A 25,171-nucleotide genomic window follows, 5' to 3' on the forward strand; every position below is an offset into this window, starting at 1 on the left:
TTTGGTATGAAAGTGAGGCTTTCTATGTATCTGATAGTTACAGACAGTTGATCAATGTGCGCTTCATCGGATAAATTTAGTTTTAAGTCGTCCTATGGGGCCCCTTAAATGTGGGCTCCCCGAGCTGCGGCCTTGCTCTTGATCCGTCCCTGAGTACACCCTTAGATTTTTCAACGTACTTTATATCCATTGTAAAACATTTAAACCAAGAAATCTCACTCGGTGTGGAAAAGGAGCCCTTCCCAGCAGGTGTATAGGTATACTAATGTACATATATATACATACACGAATATAAAAATGAACCTCGGTATCTTCAGGTACCAATAAACAAATCCATAGCCATTGACATTTGATCTTCATGCCGCATTCGTCTAATGGTGCACTTAAACGTTTGTGTGTGTGAACAAATAACCATGAAATTCCATTTTATTTATTTATTTTTATTTACATACAAAAATTAATTACATCCATGTCCGCTATTTAAATAGATTATCGCGATGAGCTCAGCAGAGTTTGTTTCATTGGAGATTTAATAATTAATTCATTCATAGATCCAAGCGGGGCTTCCTTTTATGCGATATTATAACCTCTGCTAATTATGTTTCTAAAGTTCTTTGACTTCAACTTCAATGGACGTGACTTGTTTTAGCTAACGCACAGTTTACAGAAAATGCTAAAACACATAACACATCCATACAGTTGAGAAAACGAAAATAGCAGTGAAAGTTCTTAGCAAATTTTATCATTTATTTTATTTAAACTTTTTTTCGTTTATTTTATAGGAAACTTTAATAAATTGTGTAAAGAAATCTCAAAAATGTTCTCGAACAAATTGGAATCCAGAAACAATTTTGTAGAAGATTTCAATTATTCAAGGTTCGATTCGAGCTCAAGGCCACAGCAATAATTTTTTCTAATGATAATTATTGTTATTTTTAAATTTTTCTAAAATCGAAAAATTGTATTTTGTTTTTGGAATAGTAAGTAGAAAATTATCAGTGATTTGCAACAGATGGCGCAACGCTGATTAAATATAGTTGGTAAGAAGGAATAGAAGTAGCAAATTTGCCAGTCGAACAAACCACCGCTGTATACCTAAATGTTAGTGCAGCGTGCCTAAAGCGTACTGATGATGAAGGCTTAGCTCCCTTCGAATTGGATCTATCTGCGCAGCTATGGCAGGTTGTCTGAACAATTTTCTACTCGCTATTCCAAAAACAAAATACAATTTTTCAATTTTAGAAAAATTAAAAAATAACAATAATTATAATTAGAAAAAATTATTGTTCTGGGACCGTATTACGTGTTACGATCAGTGACTGAAAACCATTTTGAATGAAAACTGCGTCAACTGGCAGCCGATGGTAACATTGGCATCCGACCACCTGCCCATACTTATTTCGCTCGAGCGTACCGCCGACTTCATCGTCACCGAAAAACGCACTTTCATAAACTTCAAAAAAGGAAAGTGGGAAGAATATAAATCTGCAACAGACAGCAGCTTTGCTGCCCTCCCTATCCCGACTGATGCCCGCCAAGGGGAGCGTGCCTTCCGTAAGGTCATTGAATCCGCCTCGGCACATTTCATTCCCGCCGGGAGAATTCCCGAAATCCGGCCCCACTTCCCGGCGGAGGCCGCGAGCTTAGCGAGGGAACGCGACCTTATAAGACAGCTTGATCCAGGCGACCCCCAAATAAGGGATATAAACCAACACATCAGATTGCTTGTGGACGAACACAAGCGGGCGAAATGGGAAGAGCACCTAAGAGGTTGTAACCTCTCTACCGGTGTAGGTAAACTTTGGTCCACCGTAAAGTCCCTATCGAATCCGACTAAGCACAAAGACAAAGTTTCCATCGCCTTTGGCGATAAGGTGCTGTCGGATGCGAAAAAATGCGCGAGCGCTTTCTGCCGACAATATATAATGCATCCTACGGTCGACAAAGATAGACGGAGAGCCAATAGACACGCACATAAACACAAACTCAGCGCGTCACTAATTACCATCACCGCTAGAGAGGTTGAGGACGCCATTGGCCGCGCTAAACCATCCAAAGCAGTGGGCCCAGACGGCATAGCCATGCCGATGCTTAAAAACCTAGGGAAAGAGGGTTTCAAATATTTAGCGCATGTCTTCAACCTGTCTCTTTCCACCTTTGTCATACCCGAGAAATGGAAAATGGCCAAGGTGGTCCCGCTACTAAAGCCTGGGAAACCAGCTAACGTAGGTGAGTCATATCGTCCGATATCTCTCCTATCGCCAGTGGCAAAGACGCTTGAAGCCATTTTGCTCCCTTATTTCCAAGCACATTTGCAGCTAGCCCCTCATCAGCATGGCTTCAGAAAACTCCATAGCACTACCTCCGCGCTAAATGTCATTAGCACCCAGATAAATTGCGGTTTGAATCAATATCCCCACCATAGAACAGTACTCGTAGCGTTAGACCTACAAAAGCTTATGATACGGTCAACCATGGCTCGTTACTGCAAGACCTGGAAGGGTCCACCCTTCCCCCATGTCTTAAAAGGTGGACCGCAAATTATCTGGGTGGTCGGCGGGCATCGGTGCAATTCAGAAACGAAACATCAAAACAAAGGAGAATTAAACAAGGGGTGCCACAGGGTGGTGTCCTATCCCCGCTTTTGTTTAATTTCTACATATCTAAGCTACCTTCACCACCGGAAGGAGTCACAATCGTTTCCTACGCCGATGACTGCACAATAATGGCCACAGGCCCAGGCCCAAAGATCGATGAGCTATGCAATAAAATAAACGGCTATCTCCCTGATCTCTCCAGTTTTTTCGCCTCGCGAAACCTGGCATTGTCACCGACTAAATCTTCCGCGACCTTATTTACAACATGGACGCCCCAAATGTCGACCATATTGAACATCCACGTCGATGGCACTACGCTACCGACTGTCCTACACCCCAAAATCTTGGGTGTGACGTTTGATCAGGATCTACATTTTGGTGCGCACGCAACCGCAATTGTTCCAAGAATTCAGAGCCGTAATAAAATCCTCAAATCCCTTGCTGGCAGTACCTGGGGAAAAGATAAAGAAACGCTCTTGACCACATACAAAGCAATTAGCCAGCCGATTACGTGCTATGCGTCACCCATATGGTCGCCAAGCCTAAAAACCACCCACTGGAAGAAACTACAGGCCTGCCAAAATACTGCTCTCAGAATCGCCACGGGCTGTCTTCTTATGTCCCCAGAACACCATCTACATAATGAGGCGAGAATACTCCCCATCAGGGAGAGAAATGAGATGCTGACCAAACAGTTTCTGTTGAATACCCAGAAACCTGGGCATCCCAACAGACATCTGATTGACCAACCAGCACCGCCTAGGGGCCTAAGGAGTCATCTCCGTAAGCATTTTGAGGAAATACGGCACCTGAGAACCCAGCCGTATGAAACGGAAAAACACAAGCAGGTCCTTGGTGAACTCCATAGACAGGCGTCGGACCTTTATGTCGGGAATTGCCCGGTAAATCCAGTACTTGAAGAAAAATATCCAGAACTCGCAGAAGAGGAACGCATACTCCCCAGGGAAACGCGTGTCACTCTTGCTCAACTTCGTTCTGGATACTGTAACAGGTTAAACTCTTACCTATCCAGAATCAACCCCGACATACAAAATGTATGCCCTGCTTGCAATGTGTCCCCACATGACACCAACCATCTCTTTAATTGTAATGTGGAACCAACGCCTCTAACGCCCCTTTCCTTATGGTCCACCCCTGTTGAAACGGCAAGTTTCCTTGGACTCCCGTTAGAGGATATTGATGACAATTTGTGATCGGTCGCGGCTATTAGGTGGGGCGAGCATTGCTACAACAACAACAACAACAACAAGCTATAACCATGCAGCTGTCAAACTATTTCTAAAAATTATAATACGTTATGGATCTAACGAGTACTATTTGTCGCTATTTCAAATATGCTATTAATCCGATCCACCATTTCAGAGCTATTGTGATTTAAAAAATGAGTTTCGATCACGGATCGTAACACGTAATACGGGCCCTGGCCTTGAGCTCGAGTCGAACCTTGAATCATTTATCAATAGGTCAAATGGCCTTTATTAACATTAGGTCTACTATTCAGCTTCTAGGGCAATCATTCGGATCATCAGAACACGGAATATGTGGGTACTTTTTAATTAACTTGAAATATTAATTTTTTATTTAATGAACCAAAATATCCTTATATACTACCTTGAACTAGAGCTGTCAGCCCTTCGGTTTTCGACCGGAGACTACGGATTGTAGGGTGTCTTCTCCGGTCTTCAGATTTCAGACAATAATATCTGGGCCTAAACGCGTGATCGTTTGAAACATAGGCCTTTCAGGTAAAATGTGTGAAACCTAAAAACCCTGGTATTTTGCGTTAATCCTTTTTAATAACAACACTCAACCGCTCCTTGCTGCTGTTTGATATACTAAATGAAATTTTCGGTAGTTCCCAAATTGATATTTGGCGGAATTTTAATGTTATTTCATCTTTAAAAATGATTCTCACTTAATACTAAAGAAGCAGGAGAAGATATGGCAGAGGGTTGAGAAAGAGATAGAGAGGAAGTAGAAAAGGGGAGAGAGAGGCGTGGGGAAAATTTTTGCATACATGAAAGCCAAAGTTCCGACAGATAAAGTTTGCTCTATCCGCTGGTAACATAAATTTATGATTTGATAATTAATTAATATAATTACTTCCAGAGATATTCAGTATGAAAGATTTAATTAGTTTGCGAGATTTCACGCCTTTTGATGTATAGAACAAGATAAGAAATCGAGTATTTTATTCGAGCTTAAAAATCCTTTTTTTAAATCGGGTTATTTTACTTAAAATAAGTCATCGGCTTCGGTTTATGTAAAACGCCAAATAGTAGATAAATACCGAACTTTCGGTTCGGTTTCGGTTAGAAAACCTAACTTCGGTCCTACGCCAATATAAACGCATATATTTTGTCTATTGGCCACACGAACCCGCTGTGAAAATTTCATAAGGATTGGTTGTGGATTTTGGACGTCATAAAGGACACATATACCTAAATATTCCCTCGCAATTTTATTCTCGCGTATTTGTTATATTCCCGTTGAAAAATTTTTCCAATTCTTTTTTCCTAGAGAGAACAATAATTGGGAAATATGAATTTCAAATTTTCGAAGTCAGCTGTTTTTCAAAATTACATTTTTTTGATCAATAAAATATAAACAATGCACAGAATTTTATGCATTTTATATGGTATTAGATGAAATGGTGCCACAGCAACATCTGCAGAGAGGTATAAGAAGAAGGCTGTGCGATAACACAGATCCGCTGGAGTTGCCTTCTTCCATTCAGCATAGCGTTTTTCTGGCGGACATGTCAAGTTCAACTCTTCTTTGGCCATATGCCAAAATCTATTATATAGCTTTCTTTATCTCCTATAGAAAATCTTTGGACAATTTCTGCATGGTTTTGCATTACATTTCTTAAGAGCTCTATTTGTTGCTAATTTATATACCTTTCGCCTTAAAATAAAGAAGATTATTGTATAATATTAATGACTTTAAGTCAAATTGTACAACTTAGTGTTTTTTCGTTAAAGAAAGAATTTATTTAAATTACTTTGCTGTGCTCCCTTCAATTTTACAAGTGACAAAAATTCCTTTAAAATGGCAGTGAAATCTCCCTGTCACATTCATATTACCTACTTTTCTCCTTTAACCGATTTTCCCTTTTTCGAACATTGTTCAGAATAAGAGGATTGGGAGAAGGGAAAGAACTCGCAAGGAATTTTTATTTAGAATTGGGCTGATAATGTTATGTCCTGATTTAATGGATTTTTGTTTTAATTAATAACTATTTTTTATTCAATTCCCAATTAGGTACCCCTACTTGAACCTCGCGACGAGCCTGCCCACACTCGCTACGGCCATGATTCATATTCGGTGGAAGTATCGAGCTGTCGTTCAGCCAGCAGTGAAATCGTGCTGTCACTAGTGCTTAAAAATCACGATTGGACTGATTTAAGTGACAATAAAAAGGACAAAGTACTTGAGAAACTATCAAAGTTCTTTGCTATACCGAAGGTATGAACAAATATGAATTGTTTACGTTAAAAACAAACGGTAACCGCTAATAACGTCGTAAACGTCAATTACTAAAAAGCGTGACTCCTTGTAAGTTACCATAAATATTGGTATTTTTCGTTGCTGAAATATCAAATCTATCAGAATTATATTTAGCACTATGAATCATAGTTTGTGAAAAGTTGAAGAAAAAGAACCGCGATGTTTTAATTTTTTTTCTAAATTTCCTAAAAATTATAGATTGCTACTTACAACGTTATTCGCGATTGGCCTTCAAATACAGGCTGAAGCATACAATTACAATACAAAATATACAATATACTGTAATATTCTATTATTCCTCTGGCAGGAATTTATCGTTATGGAATCTGTAACAAAACGTGAACTCAGCGAAATGCAGAAGGAATCAAAGCGCAGAGGTCATAATAAGTGTCATAGTAATTATAATAGTCCTGTGGGACGCGTTAGCTTTGTTGTAAGTTGATGAAGTTGAACAGCAAATTAGAAAACAAGAAATAATAAGCCTGTACATACACCTGTGAGCCAAAAAATAGCAACAAAAATGATTTGAAAATTTTATTACTTCATTTCCATTTTTTTATTTTCATTTCTAGAAGAAAAAAAATATATTAAAAAAACGATAGTGTACGATTGTATTACAAAAACTCTATAAATCTTAAAAATTGTACCGAAATTGGTTGATATAGATTTTCAGATATAAAATTCAATAGTCTTTTTTACATTAGCAAAAATAAAAAATATAGTAACTTTTACAAATAATTTTTGCTGCTAATTTTTTACTCGCGGGTGTATATGCATAAGTACATATATTCTTTCCTTCCTAATTAATTATGAATTTTTCATTTCATTTATTGTAAATATTTAATTTAGCTTGGCTGTGGCTCTAAATATTTTACAATGAGCGAACCAATAAACAAACAAATCGGTGCACAAATGAAGGATGGTTCTATTGATAACATAACTGACGAAAAGTTTTGTTGGTGGGTCATATGGCACAAGCATTACAAAACAAGGTAAATAAAAATTATTGAGTTTTCGGAATTTTTATAAAGCTTTCCCATTTTTTTTTTTGATACAACAGAGCGCAACGGAGTCGCCGTCAAACGGACGGTTCTGGTGCAGATGAGGTTGATGATGATTATGATTATGAATATGATGAAGATGATGAAGAAGTGTAAGTATTAACAACTACACTGTGCCAACAGAAAAGCCAAAAGTACAAATAATTGGAATTAATCCGTTGTTTCCTGATCTTGCCTAAGCGTGGAAGCCCATATTTTCGTTACTTGACTGTCAATCTGACATTAAAATATATATTTTTCTAAATGTTGCGTCTACTTGGCTTTGCTTTTGCAAGTCCTTCGACTGTATTCCTGTCATGAGAAGTATTTCATTGCCTTGCAGATACCATTCGAAGTCGGTATAAAATATTTAGGACTGCCAATTTGCAAGAAAAATTGAAAGACAGCTTTAAATGGTCACACTTTTGGCTCTATGTCTCGTGCAAAGCGTAGTTTTACCGAAGGATATTTTCTAGACTAACTCCTACATAATTTGTGGCTCCTTGCTGGTCACGCACAAAGGCGACTTACGGTTGCTATTAATGGTTTTTAATGCTCATGACTCTCGTGGCACAGTTTTAACGATTAGCGCCAAAGGGCGCCTCCACGCCTCCTGGCCCTCACACCACATGCCAGCACAGAGGCTGTAGGACTACGACTTCGAACTCATACCTTCGCCGATGTCGGATTTTTTTTGTCGCGGTATGCTGCCAAACACTACCAGAGAAACACATTGAGACGTTATACTGTTTTCACACAGAAACTTAATGATCTCATTTCACCTGCTAATGAAATCGTAAATTTTTTGCTTTCACACAGAAGTAACTGCTCGATTAGTATGAAGGATGAGACCTACAGTCATGGCGGAACGATACAAGGTGTGAGCATCGTGACATACCTACAAACAAAAAAAATTCCATGTACTTGTAAATTCGATGGACAAATGTCAAAATCGTACTGCGCCGGTAGTTGATGTATCAAATCAAATAAAAAAGGTTATAATCAGCTGTTCGATGCGGCCACCTTGTATCGTTCCGCCATGCAGATAATGACATTTACTTTGACAAATGACATTTTTAAGCACTGAACACACCAAAAGCTAAGGAGCGGAACGCTGCCAACAGAGTTGCATTGTGCTTTTGACTTCATTAGGCATTCGATTAGCTACTAATGAAATAATAATAGATTCGATTTTTGTAGGGTAGATTGAGCTCAATAAGCGTCTTAATGTAGAAAATTGCCTTTATTATTCAATAAGCCGTCTGTGTGAAAATAGTATTAGGGAGTAACTATTCAGCCAAGGATGCCGCCCTCAGAATCATAAGCAGTCCAAGTGGATATCATTGCGTAACTCATGGGTAAAAGTAGTATAATCGGCAGCGCATCTACATAATTTCAATTTGACAAGGACTCTGGATACAATTTTTAAAATGTAGACCAAAATTTGCAGCCGTTAAAACGATATTTTAAAATGAAAGTCGACTGATTTTAAGTTGAAAGATGTTAAGGTTATATGCTCAGTCCAAACTGTTGTTTTCGGGGCTTTTGATACAAGAATTAAAGGTTCAGTTTTCAGACTAGTTAGGTGATATTTAAACTTGGTTGATAGGCTATAACCAATGTGATTCACCGCAAAGGACTAGTTGGGATAGGGAACTTTAGAAAATGTCAAACCGGGAGGCTTGGGTGTTGAATGATGAAGTGTGAAAAGCAAAATTAACATTTTTTAAAGTTTCGCAAATAATCAACAGATATTTGAATATAAGGCCAAGTGATTTATTAAACCCTTCTCATACTTACATATATCATCAACTTAAGTATGAGGCGAGAATCATTTCAAAAGATTGAAAGGATTAAACTCCTGGAAACTACTAAAGGATTATTCATTACTGATTTCACCTATTATTTTAGCCACTCGGGATATAGAATTTTTGAAAAAATCGGCACTTTTTCGGGTAACTTGCTTTTTTGTTTAACAACTTGAGGACAATTTTAAAACATGTTCGACTTGGGTAATTTTATTTGAATACATTGTTTCTTATTAATTTTTTGAAAAAAGTATGCAAAATGAGCATTTAAATTTTTTATATAACTTTTCTTTCCTTTCGACCATATCCCTACTATATACGTAAGCGTTTTTGTTTTTGTTTTGCCCTGAAGAATAGGCACAGATTCACACTTTGAATATAAAAAAATTTTCGTAGTACTCCCATACGCCCTCACATATGTACATATATAAATTCGATTCATATGAAAGTGCCTGAATTTCTTGTGAAAGTGCAAAGACAAAAAGCACTTCCATATGAAGCCAAGGCACTTCGGTATGATATTCAAATTTACACTAACAAATTGAGAACAAAAAATGTTTCAAAAATATTGTAGCACTGAGAAAAACTTGAATTCAAAATTCTTTAAACATTTAAAATAAATATTTTTTTTTTCAATTTAAAAAAGTTTTAGTGTACATAAAATTTTGTTTATGTATTGGACTTGCATTTCCATATAAACATTTTTGAACAGCCGGGTTTATAAATGTTCCAACAACGACAACTACTGAAGATTTTGATATGCTTGAAAAATTTGTTATTTCGATTTTTGGCTTTGTGTTTTTTAGTTTCGTTATCATTTAATATATTATTAACTGAATTAATTTCATTTTCTTTTTTAAAGGGATAACGTAACAGAAGTGCCAGTAACCACAGTGCATGCACATCGTCATCATCACGGAGCTGGCCAGGTGAGTGACATCTTTCTTATACTTCAAAATAAAAGAACTCTAAAATAAAAAAAGCGAAATTCGAGTTAAATGTTTCTCGCGAAATGGTGTACTTATTGTGGTAATTGTTGGGGATTTCACTTATTTCAATAAAGCACTTGTAATTCATAATTTAATTGTTCATTTACGAATAAAATCGCTAAATTAGATTTACATACATACATATGTAGTTACATTCATAAATATTAAGACATATTATATATATGAGCAGTTTCACACTATTTCGATTAATCAAATTCTACTTTGATACTTTTTGGATATTTTGTAGACCGGGTCCAAAAGTAGCTATCGCGCAAATTTATGAGAAATGTAATATAACAAAATTATGTAAGCAAATTTGCCAAGTGCAGCTTAAGTAAACCCTACAGCCGTCTGATGGGTATTTGTTAAAACAAATCGAAAAAATTTAAAGCGATAAATAACACGGCCTCACAAAAAATGTAGGTTCATGTGGTAATGCGAAATATTATTACCTAGATTTTTAATGCGTTTAGCGGTATGACCGATTTCAAGGGGTTGATAAGCGCAATACAAAGCTTTCGCAACCCAATTGTCAACCTCACCTACGTGAGGGGAATCCTGTTACAAATATGAATGTATTATACACATACTTAGCAGACGAGGCTCTGGCGACCCCAAGTTCCTCATTGAACTAGGGGGTGGGGAGAGCAGGATGGCCTAGAAGGTTTAATGGAGTCATATTAATAGTTCCCGAGATGGTCGGGCTAGTACCTTAATAGTGCTGTTACCGGAACGTACCGGATCTGTATCTGGCAAAGAACCATCAACATCGATAACACTCCCCAAAGCCTTCGGGGAGTGTCTTTATCGTTAATACAACAGCAACAACAACAACCGATTTCACCATCATTAGCGATTAAGCGTTTTTTGATGTATCTGCCGCTTTTGCTAGTTCTGATAGCGAATTCGGATTCAGCACCTCAAAATGCTGTATTACCAGATCCGCGCGACTTTTTTGTGAAGGTGTGTAGTCTACAGCTTTCATTCTGTTCGAAGCCCTGACTTTTGGCCCCTTATAGGTCCCGGGCAATATATTTTAATTTTTCCTTAAATCCGAGTCAATAGCCAATTTGGCTCAAGTTAATGATATTTGGATATACAGCCAATGGATGAATCTGTATAGAATTTTGAGAAGTAGGCGGTACCACGCCCCTACTATTAAATCTTCGTGTTAATTTGTAGCAGCTATCCAACACTTGGTTCTACATTTGATTATATGTATATGTGAGGGAGTTTCGAGTGAGAGTCAGAACGGAAGTGAGAGTGGGGGTATCGATGTATTGAGTTTTACCATAACTTGGTACATATAAGACGTATATCTGCTACTAACTAAAATACATTTTTGGGGTTTTTTATTGAAACAGCAGGGAATAGCTCATATATATATATATATATATATGTCTGTACGTATAAACACGGAAATCGGTATCTAATTAATTTAATATTTGTTAAAAATCATTGATAATCAAATGATGTTTTTCCTCTGGTCTCTTTTTCTTCTCTCTATCTTTTTCTGTGCTTACATCTAAACGTTTTCTGTGATTTCGAACGTAAATGAATTAAACAAATCATACAAATATTTATAATTGTAAACTTACATACATTATACGTCATTATTTTTTATACTATTTATATTAACTAACTTTCACCGTATTTTCATACGCTCACTTAAACCTCACAAAAATGCATCATACACATCACTTATCCACACACATACATATACATATATAAACGCACACACAAATCATGCTCCTTGCACCACATTAACATCGGTAGATGAATATCGCGGATAATAAGCTAGAAGAACTGTCGTCAGCAGCGGCAACAGGAAATCAAATCGCTGATACGGCAATCAGTACCGATTTCGAAGCAGAGGATCCTGCTGTCGCAGCTGCATCATCATCAAATACCAAGCAGTCATCTTCGAAAGATAAATCGAGTTTTGCGCTTGCGAATAAGCAAGGCATCATCGATGAAGAAATCGTTGAGAGTGTCTCACAGCTAGAATCTGTTATAACTAAAACTATTGAAAATACCAAAAACATTAAGGAACTTCCTGTTATAGAGGAAGACGATGGAGAAGAAGATATTCCAGTTGCTGTGGAAATTGAAAAGGAATTGGATGTGCCAAATGCACTTGAAGAACTTAATACAGACCAAACAAATAAGTTGGATATGAATTTAAATATGAAAGAGAATGAACTCATAACCTCAAGTGTTGGCTATGAAGCAATACAAACTGACACAACAACACAAACTTCATTGAATAATAAACATTATAATGATAATGAAAATGAATCGTACGGAGCGCCCGCCACAACTGTCGTCGATAAGTCAAGTTTCACTCAAAGAGAATACGTTAGGGCACGCGCTGATGATAAAAAACTAAATAAAGCGACACTTGACCTCTCAGAGGGTTCGGCTGTTAATGAACTAATGGAGTCAAGAGCGTCATCTGGTACTGAAGTAACTATTAACCCATATCCAGTTGTGTCCAGCACGGCTACCATAAATCCGATTCTTATTGGCATCTCAAGAGATGAGACGACCTTGCCATCCACTTTACACATACCTTTCAATACCGCTTCGACCACACTTACACCTTTTTTGCAAATTGTTAATGCGACCGCAACGCCAGTAACCGAATCAATGCCATTTTTTTCATCCTCTGCATCGTTTTCATCATCATTATATCAATCATCGTCTACCGTTTCGGCTGTGTTATCATCTACTTCGCCACATGTACCCACATCCATTCCAACAACAACCATAGCTTCATTAACGACAACAACACCGACTATAACCACACAACTTTTAACTAAGGTAAATAATCAATAACTTTTTCATGTGGCTTCATTTAACTCCCGTTTTTGTAATTCCCCTACAAAATTTAAATACAAAACTGTCTGCTAAAAATTCTAAATTGTGTATACATAGATGAATACCTATCACATATTCATGACTCAATTGCTAATGGTTTTCTGGGTCGTGACTGCCAATTTTACAAAGTATCTCATTTAAATATAGTCACAAATTTTTTACTGCCGTATAAACATTAGTGATTTACTCATGATGCCCATTTTCATTGTTTTATTCTGTATCGCTGTATTGTATAAAATACCTACATATTAATATACAGTTATCGTGCGTAGTTTATAAGATCCAATATTTATCTATATACATTTCAAAAAAGTTTTGAAACATCATCTTGTCAATTAAATAATATAAGCAAAATAGGGGCAAGGTTTAGAGGCGAGGAAGATTGTGTTATTTTTTGATTGTCGTCGCCGCAATAAAAAAATGTTTATTTAGTTAAAAATGCAAAAAGCAATTACTTAAATATCTCTGAAACATTTTTTGTAAATTACCGAAGTCAATAATAGAAAAGGGAGGACGTCACCACTTATGTATACATAACACTTGCACTTAACAAGAGGGTCGAAAAGTCGGGTCGAAATCTCGTATCCCCTCATGCTACACAAATCTTAAACCTTCCGCTCGCGTTTCTTTCATGCCTGTTGGTGACTTCGTTTATATTTTTTATTTTTTCTGTGTACCAGGGGAAGTGGGAGTAAATGCCCCTTATTTTTCATGCCTTCTACATCTCCCAACACTGGCGCCAGCGTACCCACGCGTCAAGGCCACGGTATAAATTTTACTTTCTTTACATAGTATATGTTCCACCTACACTGCCTATCGGCTCTTCAAGTACTGATTTGCCTCCCTGAAGTACATATGTTGACAAAAACTCGACTTGTCGCCACCCACCCAGTGAAGTAATCGAATCGAGAACAAAAATCCCAAAAAAGCCGAAAACTCCGATTTTTTTCTCATTGGACCGAAAAGTTGCCCCACGTTTCCCCATACATCCCAAAGACCTGTTCTTTAGACTTATGAAGATAAAAGAAATCTGACTTCAACAGAGGCACTAAATGCTTAACTACTTTGATGTATTGTGCTCAGCTAAACGTGTTGCAACGCCTCTTTTTCTCAGCACTTCGAATTAGATATTATTCGAAGCTAATGCATTGAAATCGTCTTATTTTAGCGGCAGCAGCCAGTGCCTAAATTCCGTCATCCAAATAGATGGGAAACACGTTCGTCTGGCCATATTTATTATTCGATTTCCAACACGATTTGAAAGGTGTTTTTATTAATAGAATAAATTTTTCGATTCAATTTGGGTAGCCTTGAAAAAAAGTTCTCATAATATTTCAACAAAAAAGAGACAAATTTATTTTATTATAGCATTTTTACTTACATACATATATAAACAACGATTCGAACAAGAGGTCAAAAATCATTTTTGAGCAAATGTTCAATTGAGCCGCGAAGAAGGAGACATTTTAAAAAATCCTACATTTTTAGAAGCTCTCGAAAATCCGTTTAATCTTTAGCTAATTTTTTTTTATTAAAAAATCCCACAAAAGGAGTGGTTTTAGAGTCGCTGCCTCCACCACAAGAGCTGTAAAAATTAACAATCATTTCGATTTCCAATCAGCTATTGCCCAGATTATTTGATTGTAATCAAATTTGATTGCTTTTTGAAGACTTGTTATAATTTTCAGCTGGCTTGACATTGAGTCAGGACACATTCGGCGCATTCCAATACATGTTTTTTCACGCTAAACAAATATGCGCGGCTGAAGTCTTGGTTTATAAAGTACAAAGCTAGTTAGTACTAACCGCCATTCTGGTACCATATTCATTAAAAAAAATGTTGCAAAAGCCCCAAAATGATTCTTTTTTGAGACTGATTGCAATACAAATGTTCGTACAATTAATGATTATAGATCCGAAGCATGCTTGAAAGAAATGATTGTAGCAGAAACACGAGTGTAATCACATACATACATGCAAATGATTGTAGATTGCAATTTGGTTACAATAAATGATTGTATAATCAACGATTGTAAACAAAACGTGATTGAAATCAAATAATCAGAAGTGATTGTTGATTGTGCTTTTACAATCATAAAAAATACATTCACACACGATAAAAATCAAACGTGATTGGAATATTTGCTGTAATCAATCAATTTTGATTGCAATATTCTGGGCTCTGCCCCCATCTAACAGTGGATTTTTGATCAATCATCATCCTCTATCAGAATGTTCACCACCACCTAACTCCACCGATCTGGACATTGGCCAACTGCTCACCGGTTTTGCGTGAGCATTTGTCATCGGTTGCATTTGGCAACAACCATCCGTCTTCTCCGTTATCCCCCCGCTTTTCCTCTTTGCTTGTACCAGCGACTTAGTCGTCTACCGCTCATCTCTCCATTATCCACAAAAGTTACAATTCTTCGTTACGGTCGGTGTGCAGCTGAGTTAAATAACAGCAACAAAAATATCGTGTATTCATTAGTCAAAGAAGTTGGCCCTGTATTGGCTGAGTGCTACCTCAGCCTTCGTCGAAACCCACCTTAAACTAGTTTTTAGAATTTAAAGTGCCTTCGAAACTAGAAAAATTAGTTCTTAAAAAGAAAATAAAAAAATACATTCTGTCCTCCTGTTATATAAATAGTTTATGCAAATGATTTAAAAATCTGTATCAATTAATTTGCTTATTATGCCAGTAGTAGTATCTTTAAGTATTGGTTATTGGTCATTGGTTATTTTCTATTAAAAACTCGATTTATATGGATTCTGCATGCGCGTTTCGGTGTGCAGGAAGAACAACAAACAACGAAAACTTTGGCCAATTTTGCTTTCTCTACTTTGACTCCGTTAATTTGGGATGATTCGGAAGATGGCATTAAAAGTGTTTGGGGCACCCCACCAAATAATTTGTCTATATTTGAAACAACAAAGCAACCAACAACCATAACGAATACAACAACTGAATATCGCATGAAAATTGAAAACGATGCCAGCATTCATGGTGCAACGATGACGTCCGCGACAACCTCTGACACAACATTTGCAACAACAATCACACCAACAGACAAATTTGTTAAAAAGGTGAAATGAAAGCCCTAAATCAAAATGTATAGTAAAATATTTACAAAGTCAACGGAATACCGTAAAGAAAGTCATAAACTTTGCGCCATCGTGCAAATTTAATAATGGAAATGCAAATAAATATTCTAATTGGTGAATGCATGCGCGAAAGCAAAAGAAAGAAAAAACAAAACAAAATAAAGTTATTATTTTTTAATTAGCACCTCTTAATCCTCTGCGTGCCTGCTCTCAACCCGAACATTCAAAAAAAAACCATTCATCGTCATAAATATGCTCACGCATGCAGTTACTTATGATGCACACACATACATACATAAATACATACATATGTATATAGATACAAGATATGTTGTTAGTTAGCAATGCCCATCGTCAACATCCAATATTCCTCCGATTATTGTTAAAATTTATTATGTATTTTATTTGTCAAGGCACTGTACCGCTACATTCGCACCTCGTAAAGTTGTTAATCGCCTTTCAGTTATTCGTTGTAAGATATACTCTTCAAGAAGTAGATGAATGACTAACGGTTTTATGGTATTTTTACAGGATTATTATATACTAACGTTTTTACATTAAAAATTTTAAATATGCATACCTACACATATATACGTTATAAGCTCTATGCACAATTGGCATGGCATCATACATACATACATACGAGTACATACATATTTGACATGCAACTTATGTCATTAAATTGTAATAGTTGACTGTTATACAATGTCAAATTATATTTTTATTTTTATTTTTTTTTGCAAATATTTCAAAATGACTGCTTTAATGAATTCCATGAATTTTTTTTTTTGCTTATTTATATATTTACAACTTCAACTAATCATCACTGTTGGCTACAATCAATCCCGGAAATAAAAAAAACATCAAAATCGAAATCAGGATGACAATGAAACGAGCACAGTACTGTCTGGACCAGAAATCAGTCGCACAGTGAGTGAATTGTTTGCCCTCTAAATTAAGGGAGCTGTAAACATTTTCAATCATTTGCTTTAAACAATGACCGTTCTATTGATCTGAATACAATCAAATTTGGCTTTTAATTTAATTGTAAATTTGACAATCATCGATTGCAATCGACCTTATGATTGAAATCACAAAAAAAACCCCAAACTTGGTTTTTAAGTTAAATAATGTAAAAATAAAAAAAAAAAACGTACACATATATTTAACAAGCGAAAGCCGATCGCGAAAGTTCCAATAAATCCGATGAACTATTTCATGCAAGATGTCATTAATCACAAAGATGATTACGTCATTAATTAGTTTTTTGATTAACCTTAATGCGGATTACTTGACGAAACATCTTTTTTTGATTAATCGAAGAGTAGGACTACACGATTAATCGAGTAATTTCAAATGTGATTAATAAAAAATTGAAGTAGTTAATTAAACGCACAACTCCAAATAGAAGGCACGCGGATGGCTGCTGATATATCGTTAATATTGTGTCACCTTATAAAACTAAGGTATACGAAAAAAGGCGAATTATTGAGAATGAGTGATTAAAAACAGGTGGCTGCAATTAATTACTCTGAAGTGATTGTCTATTGTAGTTTTAACTGTAATCTAGTGTGATTCCAATCTTTTACAGCTCTGTACATTACTCACTTAACTTTATAATCATCTTCAATTTTATCCGCAATCAAAATTCTAGTCCTTTACAACACCACAAGCTTTGGATGTTTATGGCTCTTCTTCAACTGTTGCACAACAAGCACCATCAACATCCACTTCCGACACGGCCACTACACCTACAATATCGAACAGCGAAAGTACAGCATCCACATATGGGTCTACAGATTATATTGAACCCAAAGTCGAGAATACGGCGCCAATGATACGCGCGCGCTTGCAGAAGTTTGCTATGACATCGGGCAAGGCATTCTCATACTCGGTGCCGCAGGATACATTTTATGATGCAGAGGATCTTACAAATTTGCGTTTAGATTTGACAGACAAAGATGGTCGAGAATTGAAGGCATCATCATGGCTACAATTCAATCCAGAAACGCATGTCCTATACGGCCTGTAAGTGCTAGCATTTTTTTGTAATTGTTCCCGTTAATAGTCGAATGGAATTTCTACTTCACCTATTTTTAGACCATTGGATGATTCTGTATCGAAGTGGCAATATCGTTTGTCGGCTACAGATTCAGGTAACGACTCAGTCACGGAGACACTGGAAGTAGCTGTACAGCAGCATCGTGGTGTGCGAACTGTAAATCATGAGATAAGCATCACTGTAAAGATAAACGAAAAAAATATAAACAACATTGATTGGCAGCTAAAATTAATGCGAGGTAAGTAGTTAACGGTTAAGCAGGATCATTACTCTCTATCGCTATTTGAATATCTTTGGCAAAAATATGTATGCGATTTGACAGATTTCCAATCGCTTTTCCTTTCACATCGCAATACAGAATAAGGGCCCGGTCATAAAATAATTTAAATATATTATATATCGTTTTTGTATTTTAGATGTTGCCTCGACACTAGGTGATGAAAATACCAACTGGATTGTTGTGCGTGAAATCCGTCTAATGCCACAAGATTCGAATACGGCCACCTTTGTATATTTCAATGAAACTTTTCCCACCAGCGAGTGTCCGGAGTACGAACTAAACAAGTTGGTTAAACGGTTAGATGCTAGTCGTCTGAGTGATTTGGTTTATCCTACTTTGAGTGTCAAATCAATAACTGGCCAATTGATTGGCGCCTGTCAGAAGTCACATATTACAAAACCGAAGCCAACTACACATATATCAACAAATGTGCCACCCCTGCCACGCAATCAAGTTGATCGTGTTAATGCTACTGTTGGACATTTACTTGTTTTTAAAGTTCCAAGCGATACATTCTATGATCCAAATGACAATGAGCATCTAACTTTAACACTCAAAACAAAAGAACACAAGGAATTGAATCCACGACATTGGTTACAATTTGATTCGAAGAATCAAGAATTTTATGGCATACCCAAGAGTGGTGATGCTGGCTCAGAGGAATATCTATTAGTAGCACAAGATGCTGGCGGACTAAGTGCAACAGATGCTTTGGTTGTGGTGGTTAATCATGCACCTAAAAAAGAATTTAGCGTTTACTTTAAAGCGTACCTGGCCATACGACATGAGCAATTTAATGCCGATTTACAGCGCAAATTTGTGGAACGCATTTCACAGCTCTTTGGCGACACAACAACACAATATGTTCAAATACGTTCGGTGACGACACATCATGATTCAGACAGTACAATTGTAAATTTCTATAATACTAGTTTGTATAAAACACATAATCGTTGTCCTGAAGAGGAAATTGAGGCAGTGCGTAGTGTATACTTAATCAAGGATCATATGGTACGTGATCATGTGAAAAGAATGCTTGGGCCTGAATTAAATGTAACCAATGTGCAAGCATTACCGTTAGGCTTGTGTCATCGTAAGTTAAAATTTTTGTTTTTTAATGAAAATGGTGTGACTTAAAAATACTTAAATTATATTATTTTTTTTTTTAGCTCAAACTGATATTATACATCGTGACTATGCACCCACGAAGACCGACGACCCCACTCTTAAATCTAGCTTCAGTGAGCAGTACCTGTACACAATTATATTGCCAGCAGTAATTATTGTTAGTATGATAACTATCGCTTTACTGATTGCCTGCTGTTTGCATCGTCGTCGCCGCAAGAGTGGTAAAATGGAATTAGGTCAGTAAAATACTATTTCTGAATTTTTATTCGCTGAAGAAATTTTAACGATATAACCCGATACGGTGCTTTGCTTAACCCCAGCGGGTTAGGTGGTTAGAATATACCCGCGGTAGGTATGCCTGTCGTAAGAGGCGACTAAAATACCAAATAGATTCAAGGGGTTGTGTAGCGCAACCCTTTCAGGTTGCCAGCGCAATATATAAAATAAAAATAAATGTAAGCCTCCGAAGAGATCTAAGGCCGAGCTTCTCTTCCAATTTGCGTCTTGCTCGTCTTGATTTCCCCTACAAATTGGCCGGACGGAACCTACATGTTTTATGCCGATTCCGAACGGCATCTGCAAGGCAGATGAGTTTTCACTGAGAGCTTTTCATGGCAGAAATACACTCGGAGCGCTTGCCAAACACTGCCGAGGGGCGACCGCGCTTAGAAAATTTTTCTTCTAATTGAAAAATCTTATTTCTAAAATTTTGATCTTGCTTTGTCCGGAGTGTGAACCCAGGGCACACGGTGTGGTAGGCGGCGCACGCTACCATCACACCACGGTGACCGCCATCACATTCCGTAGCGAATCCTGTTACATTAACAACCGAGGCTCTGGCGACCCCGAACTGGATGTATCTAGGGGGTGGGAGGGCGGAATGGCATAGAAGGTCGCATGTGGTAATAACAAATCGTTCCCGAGATGGTCGGGCTTGGTACCGGAACGTACCGGATCTGCATCCAGCGAAGGACCATCAACATCGATAACACTCCCCAAGACCTTCGGGGAGTGTCCTTATCGCTACAACAACAACATCTTTGCTTAAAATAATTGCAAAACAGTCCTTAAACGATCTCGCAAAAGGCAAAAATGATAAAACAAACAGTACCAACACAATAATGAGATATTCCGGAAATAATGCACAAGTTGTTCGAAATAATTTCTAATAAATCGGAAAACAATTCCAAAATTATCCAGATATAGACCTAAAACATCCAGATCGCACTGAATTCGACCTCAAAATATACCTGAAATTATCTCGAATACATTCGGAAAATCTTGCTGAAATAGTTTCGATATGATTCTTAAAACAATCCGGATAGGCCAAAAAAAAACTGGAAATTCCTTCGTACATGGTAATGATAGCGAAAACAATCCCAAAATAGTTTCGAAATAGTCTCAAAAACAATTCCGAAATGGTTCCATAATGAGCTCGAACACACTACCGAAACTATCGCGAAATAATGTCGAAAAACCCGAAATTAAATCAAAAATTAAACCGAAATTGTCCCCGAAAATAGTCTCGAAATAGCAGCGAAATAGTCCCGAAATGATTTTGAGAGCAATCCCGAAGTAGTTCCAAAATGAGCCCGAACACAATTCCGAAACGGTGCAAAATAATGCCAAAAACATTCGCAAAACCGTTCCGTTCTGATCTCGAACAAAATTCCGAAGCAATCTCCAAATAGTCAGATTTTAGAAATGATGTGGGACTATTGCGAAATGCTCACAAACTTGTCGCAAAAACGATTCCGAAATAATCCCAAGTTTGTTCTAAAATATACCAGAATACAATAAAGTTTTATAAGTAATTAAAAGGTTACATTTCGCGATTATCGAAATTTCATCAAAACTTGTTCAGTCCCAAGGACAAACATCTGGACATCAGACATCCAAACTTTCACATTTATAATGTTTATAGTACATAATCATAATATGTCGCATAATGTTACTTAAACTATTTGGCTTATGCATGCTTTTGCTTCTAGGTGACGAAGAGGAACGTCGATCTTTTCGAAAGAAGAACATACCCGTCATTTTCCAAGATGAGTTAGATGAAAAGCCTGAAATCGGTAACAAAAGTCCAATCATTTTAAAGGATGAAAAGCCACCGCTATTGCCACCTTCTTACAATACGTCGAACATGAACGGTACAAAAAAGTATACCTACATTTTATAATAACGTGCTAATGTCATTGGTTATTCTCTTTTAATTGCAGGTGATAATGATGTAGATGAGTATGTGCCACCGCCAGCCGTCGTAGTGGGAGGAGGGCGTGAGGCGCGAGGGAAATCACCAGCCACGCCATCATATCGAAAACCCCCACCATACGTTTCACCATAAAAAAATAAAGTCAAATACGTGTTAAATTATTTGAAAAGGAAAGCGAATTAAGATGCTTGAGAAATTTAATTTTACTGTGGCATCTATACTTCAAAAATACTTGAAAACATTACTACTTATGTAATTCACTATAATACTTATACGTTTTTTAAGTTATGGAATAATGTTGTATAAGAACAAACTAAAAGTAAATAATAATTTAATACTTAAATAAATAGCATAGAAAAAAGAGACAAAACTACAAATGATAAATTTTAAACCGAGCAAATATGTATTACTTAGTTACATCATGAGTTGTATTGAACTTATATATTATATACATCCATAAGTAGATATAGTCAAATGATCATCTGACCAATCGTCTGTTACGAACTTATGAACAAAATAATTGTATTCATTAAACAATCAATATGCAACATTTTTTCTCCATATAATGAGATTTAAAAGAAAATATTTGATTCGAAGATAAAAAAAAATTATAAATTTTGGTATTTGGCTGACTTCATTTAGTACTTTTTATCGCTAAATAAAACTGAGATCGAAAGTTTTGTTTGATAAGCAAAAACAAAAGTTTTGTAAGACGATTAGAAAGGTTTTCGAATGTCACTATGTCCATATGAAACTATTTTAAGCCATCAGATAATATCAAATCTACCAATGATTAAAAAAATATGTTCCTTATTTTTTGCATTTTTTTTTTGTAAAATATTCAGTTTTTTAGCGAAAATCTTTTTTAATGCCCCACATCAGAAATCAAGAAAACAAAAATATAAGAACCATGAGAAAAGATGTTGTATTATAATCGAAATGAAAACGAGTCACAATCATATAAATATGAATTCATACATATTTGTGTATGCACTAAATATTTTAGGGTTTTCAATGAAGAAGCAAACATGTTACAAAATTATAAATAACAATAACTCATATGTAGAATAATAAAAATGTGCGTTCAAAGGCAATTTCTATCATATCCGTTTATACATTTTGTACAATAACAATGACTACTTAAGTTTGCCTTCATCGAGCGGCAATACTTTAAAATGTTGGGCTAAACACAATAGAAGCTAATTTCACAACACGTATTTTATATTTTTATAAATTTGAACTACTCGCGTATGTTGTAGTTAATATAAAATCGATACATTTGGCATATTTGTAATTGATAAGTGAAATGAAAAATAGTAAGTAAATAGAAAAAGATTTGTAAGCATATAAAATGCATAAATGAGAATCATACTTTACTACTTTAAGTAGTGTTATTCAAATTAGGTTACAATTTTTTTGTTTAAATATATACAAACTTTTATTTATATTACATAATTTAGCTGTAGCGCGTCTGTATGCAGCTGGATAAAATAAATTTGGTACCATTAACCAACAAAATGCCACAACTCAGATGCAGACCAGTTTTGTCTTGGATGATTCTGAATATCGCAAAAACAACTAAACCTCATACAAAAACAGCAATGAGTTTATAAGTTGAAGGAAGGTGAATATCCCTGAGGGAAAAAATTAATACACACGTTTTTTCCCTCAGTGATATACGTCAAATATTTTTGAGTAGTGACTGTTTTTAGTTTAGGGTGCGATATGTATTAAAACTATTTTATACTAAATACTTTAAATAGGTTGACTAAGGTTCGATGCCACGATAAAAAACTTATTTTTAAGTCCAAACGAATCGAAAAAAAAAAAACAAAATATTTCGATAGATCCGGTCACAAAATATAGCCATATTCCGGTTATCGAACTCGACAAAATATCTCGAATTTGGTTTGAATAGCTGTTCTGGTTTTCCCAAATCAAGTTAATTCTTGTATTTTTTCAATTCGAGTAACCTTCAACAAATGAATTGGAAATAATTGAGAAATTTTAACACGATTGCTAGTATTCGGCCTATCAGTGGCTGACAATTGTTATAGCTTAAATTTTAGCAGTTATAATTTTACTATAACAATTTTCAATCAATGCGAGTCAGAATATGGCTGTTAAAATCGATTATATTTTTTTTATTAAAACTGGAACATGCCTAGTAACTTCTTTTTGTCTGTCGTTTACATTTTTTTAAGAAAAATTTTATACAAAGCTCATAAAAATGTTAATATACTGCCATAATGTTTCATATTTGCAATAAACACACATACATTCAACAAAAATACATACATATTTAGTCTGCTGTTAAATTTGAAAATTAATTATTATGTATACATCTTTATTTTATTTATATTACCCCTTAAATTTATATTTATATACATATACGTTACATATATTTTATACATTACGAACAATCAAAATGTCTATAAATTTAAGCTGAATAGAAAACAATTGAATTTTTGGTGTTTTCCTAGTTTAACATACATCTCGAAAGTAATCCTTCAATAAGATTGCATAATATTATATAACATAAAAAATCGAAGGTTATAAATAAAAAATGCCAAAGATAAAATCACATTGAAATTTTTATTTCTACTAAAGCATTGAATTTTTGTTTTCTAATGATGGGAAAAACTTCATGTACTTTCCTATTTCGGGGAATGTTTTTGCCGCTAAAACAAAGAACAATAGTAAAATATTCTCTCAACTCAAAATCATTCAAATATTATTTTACTTTGCGCACGAGTTGCACACTCCTTGTAATTACAATTGATTTTTCTTGAAGTTTTCTCTTGCATACTCCAAGGCCCGCCGCTTTTGTTTTCTCTCGACGTAGGCCATGATACTGTTCATTTCGGTTTGCGTCAAAAACTTACAGACAAAATAGGAATGCTTTCGCAGCGGTGGTACGAAGCTAGTGAGAAATGAGCTGCCAGTGCTTCGCTACATTGCTACATCTCATGCCGAGTAATGTATCGGTGTCGTTTGTGAGTGACTTCTCGGTGGCAAACTTTCCTTGGGTCACTGCATGTACTTTCTTTGCTGCACAGAGGTACGTGCGTATCTTGGCTGCCACAAGGTAATGGTTCGAGTCTATATTTGGAATTTTTGGCGTGATACTTCCAGGACACTGGTGCCTTATCTGTGTCGAAAACGGCTGGTCTCTAGATCTTTTGAGACAAACCGGAAAAGGCCAGGTAGCCTGGTAATTTTTTTTTCAGCAGAACCTGTTACTGCAGATGACTAATTTCGAGCAGCGGCGAAGTCAATTTACCCTTAACCTGTTGGGAGATTCTATACTGTGGAGGCTGAATTTGCCGACTGTAGGATCAATTACTATTTTCTTGCCCCGGCGTTCATGTCGGTCGTATCAGCCTTTGGAGCATAGGCGCCAGTCTTCTATTTCACAAATCCGTCAATCAGGCGGTCTGTAGCTTCTCGTTGAAGAGTCTGGAAATTCCAGGTACATACATGCCCTCAATTATTAGTCTTTTAATTGAAAAGTCTACGTCCCATTGTCTTAGTCC

The 25,171-nt window shown here is 36.1% G+C and overlaps 1 protein-coding gene across 4 annotated transcripts in view; it reads left to right on the forward strand.

Annotated features, from left to right (window-relative positions):
* Dg (Dystroglycan) overlaps window positions 1-24,219 on the forward strand; it is a 115,617-nt gene extending 91,398 nt beyond the window's left edge. For 3 of the 4 annotated variants that reach the window (XM_067776997.1, XM_067776996.1, XM_067776995.1), the window contains 13 exons: window positions 5,883-6,086; window positions 6,436-6,561; window positions 6,978-7,120; window positions 7,189-7,281; window positions 9,839-9,905; window positions 11,742-12,788; window positions 16,830-16,880; window positions 17,605-17,978; window positions 18,051-18,250; window positions 18,429-19,385; window positions 19,462-19,656; window positions 21,412-21,573; window positions 21,643-24,219. In XM_067776997.1, the coding sequence (XP_067633098.1) occupies window positions 5,883-6,086; window positions 6,436-6,561; window positions 6,978-7,120; window positions 7,189-7,281; window positions 9,839-9,905; window positions 11,742-12,788; window positions 16,830-16,880; window positions 17,605-17,978; window positions 18,051-18,250; window positions 18,429-19,385; window positions 19,462-19,656; window positions 21,412-21,573; window positions 21,643-21,767 (3,744 nt within the window). In that variant the 3' untranslated portion in view covers window positions 21,768-24,219. The remainder of the gene's footprint in view (window positions 1-5,882; window positions 6,087-6,435; window positions 6,562-6,977; window positions 7,121-7,188; window positions 7,282-9,838; window positions 9,906-11,741; window positions 12,789-16,829; window positions 16,881-17,604; window positions 17,979-18,050; window positions 18,251-18,428; window positions 19,386-19,461; window positions 19,657-21,411; window positions 21,574-21,642) is intronic. The other variant, XM_067776998.1, reaches the window with a different exon arrangement.
* The last annotated feature ends 952 nt before the right edge of the window (window positions 24,220-25,171 follow it).

The sequence above is a fragment of the Eurosta solidaginis genome, chromosome 3 (genome assembly GCF_040869045.1).
Source record: "Eurosta solidaginis isolate ZX-2024a chromosome 3, ASM4086904v1, whole genome shotgun sequence".
In the NCBI taxonomy this organism is placed as follows: Eukaryota; Metazoa; Arthropoda; class Insecta; order Diptera; family Tephritidae; genus Eurosta; species Eurosta solidaginis.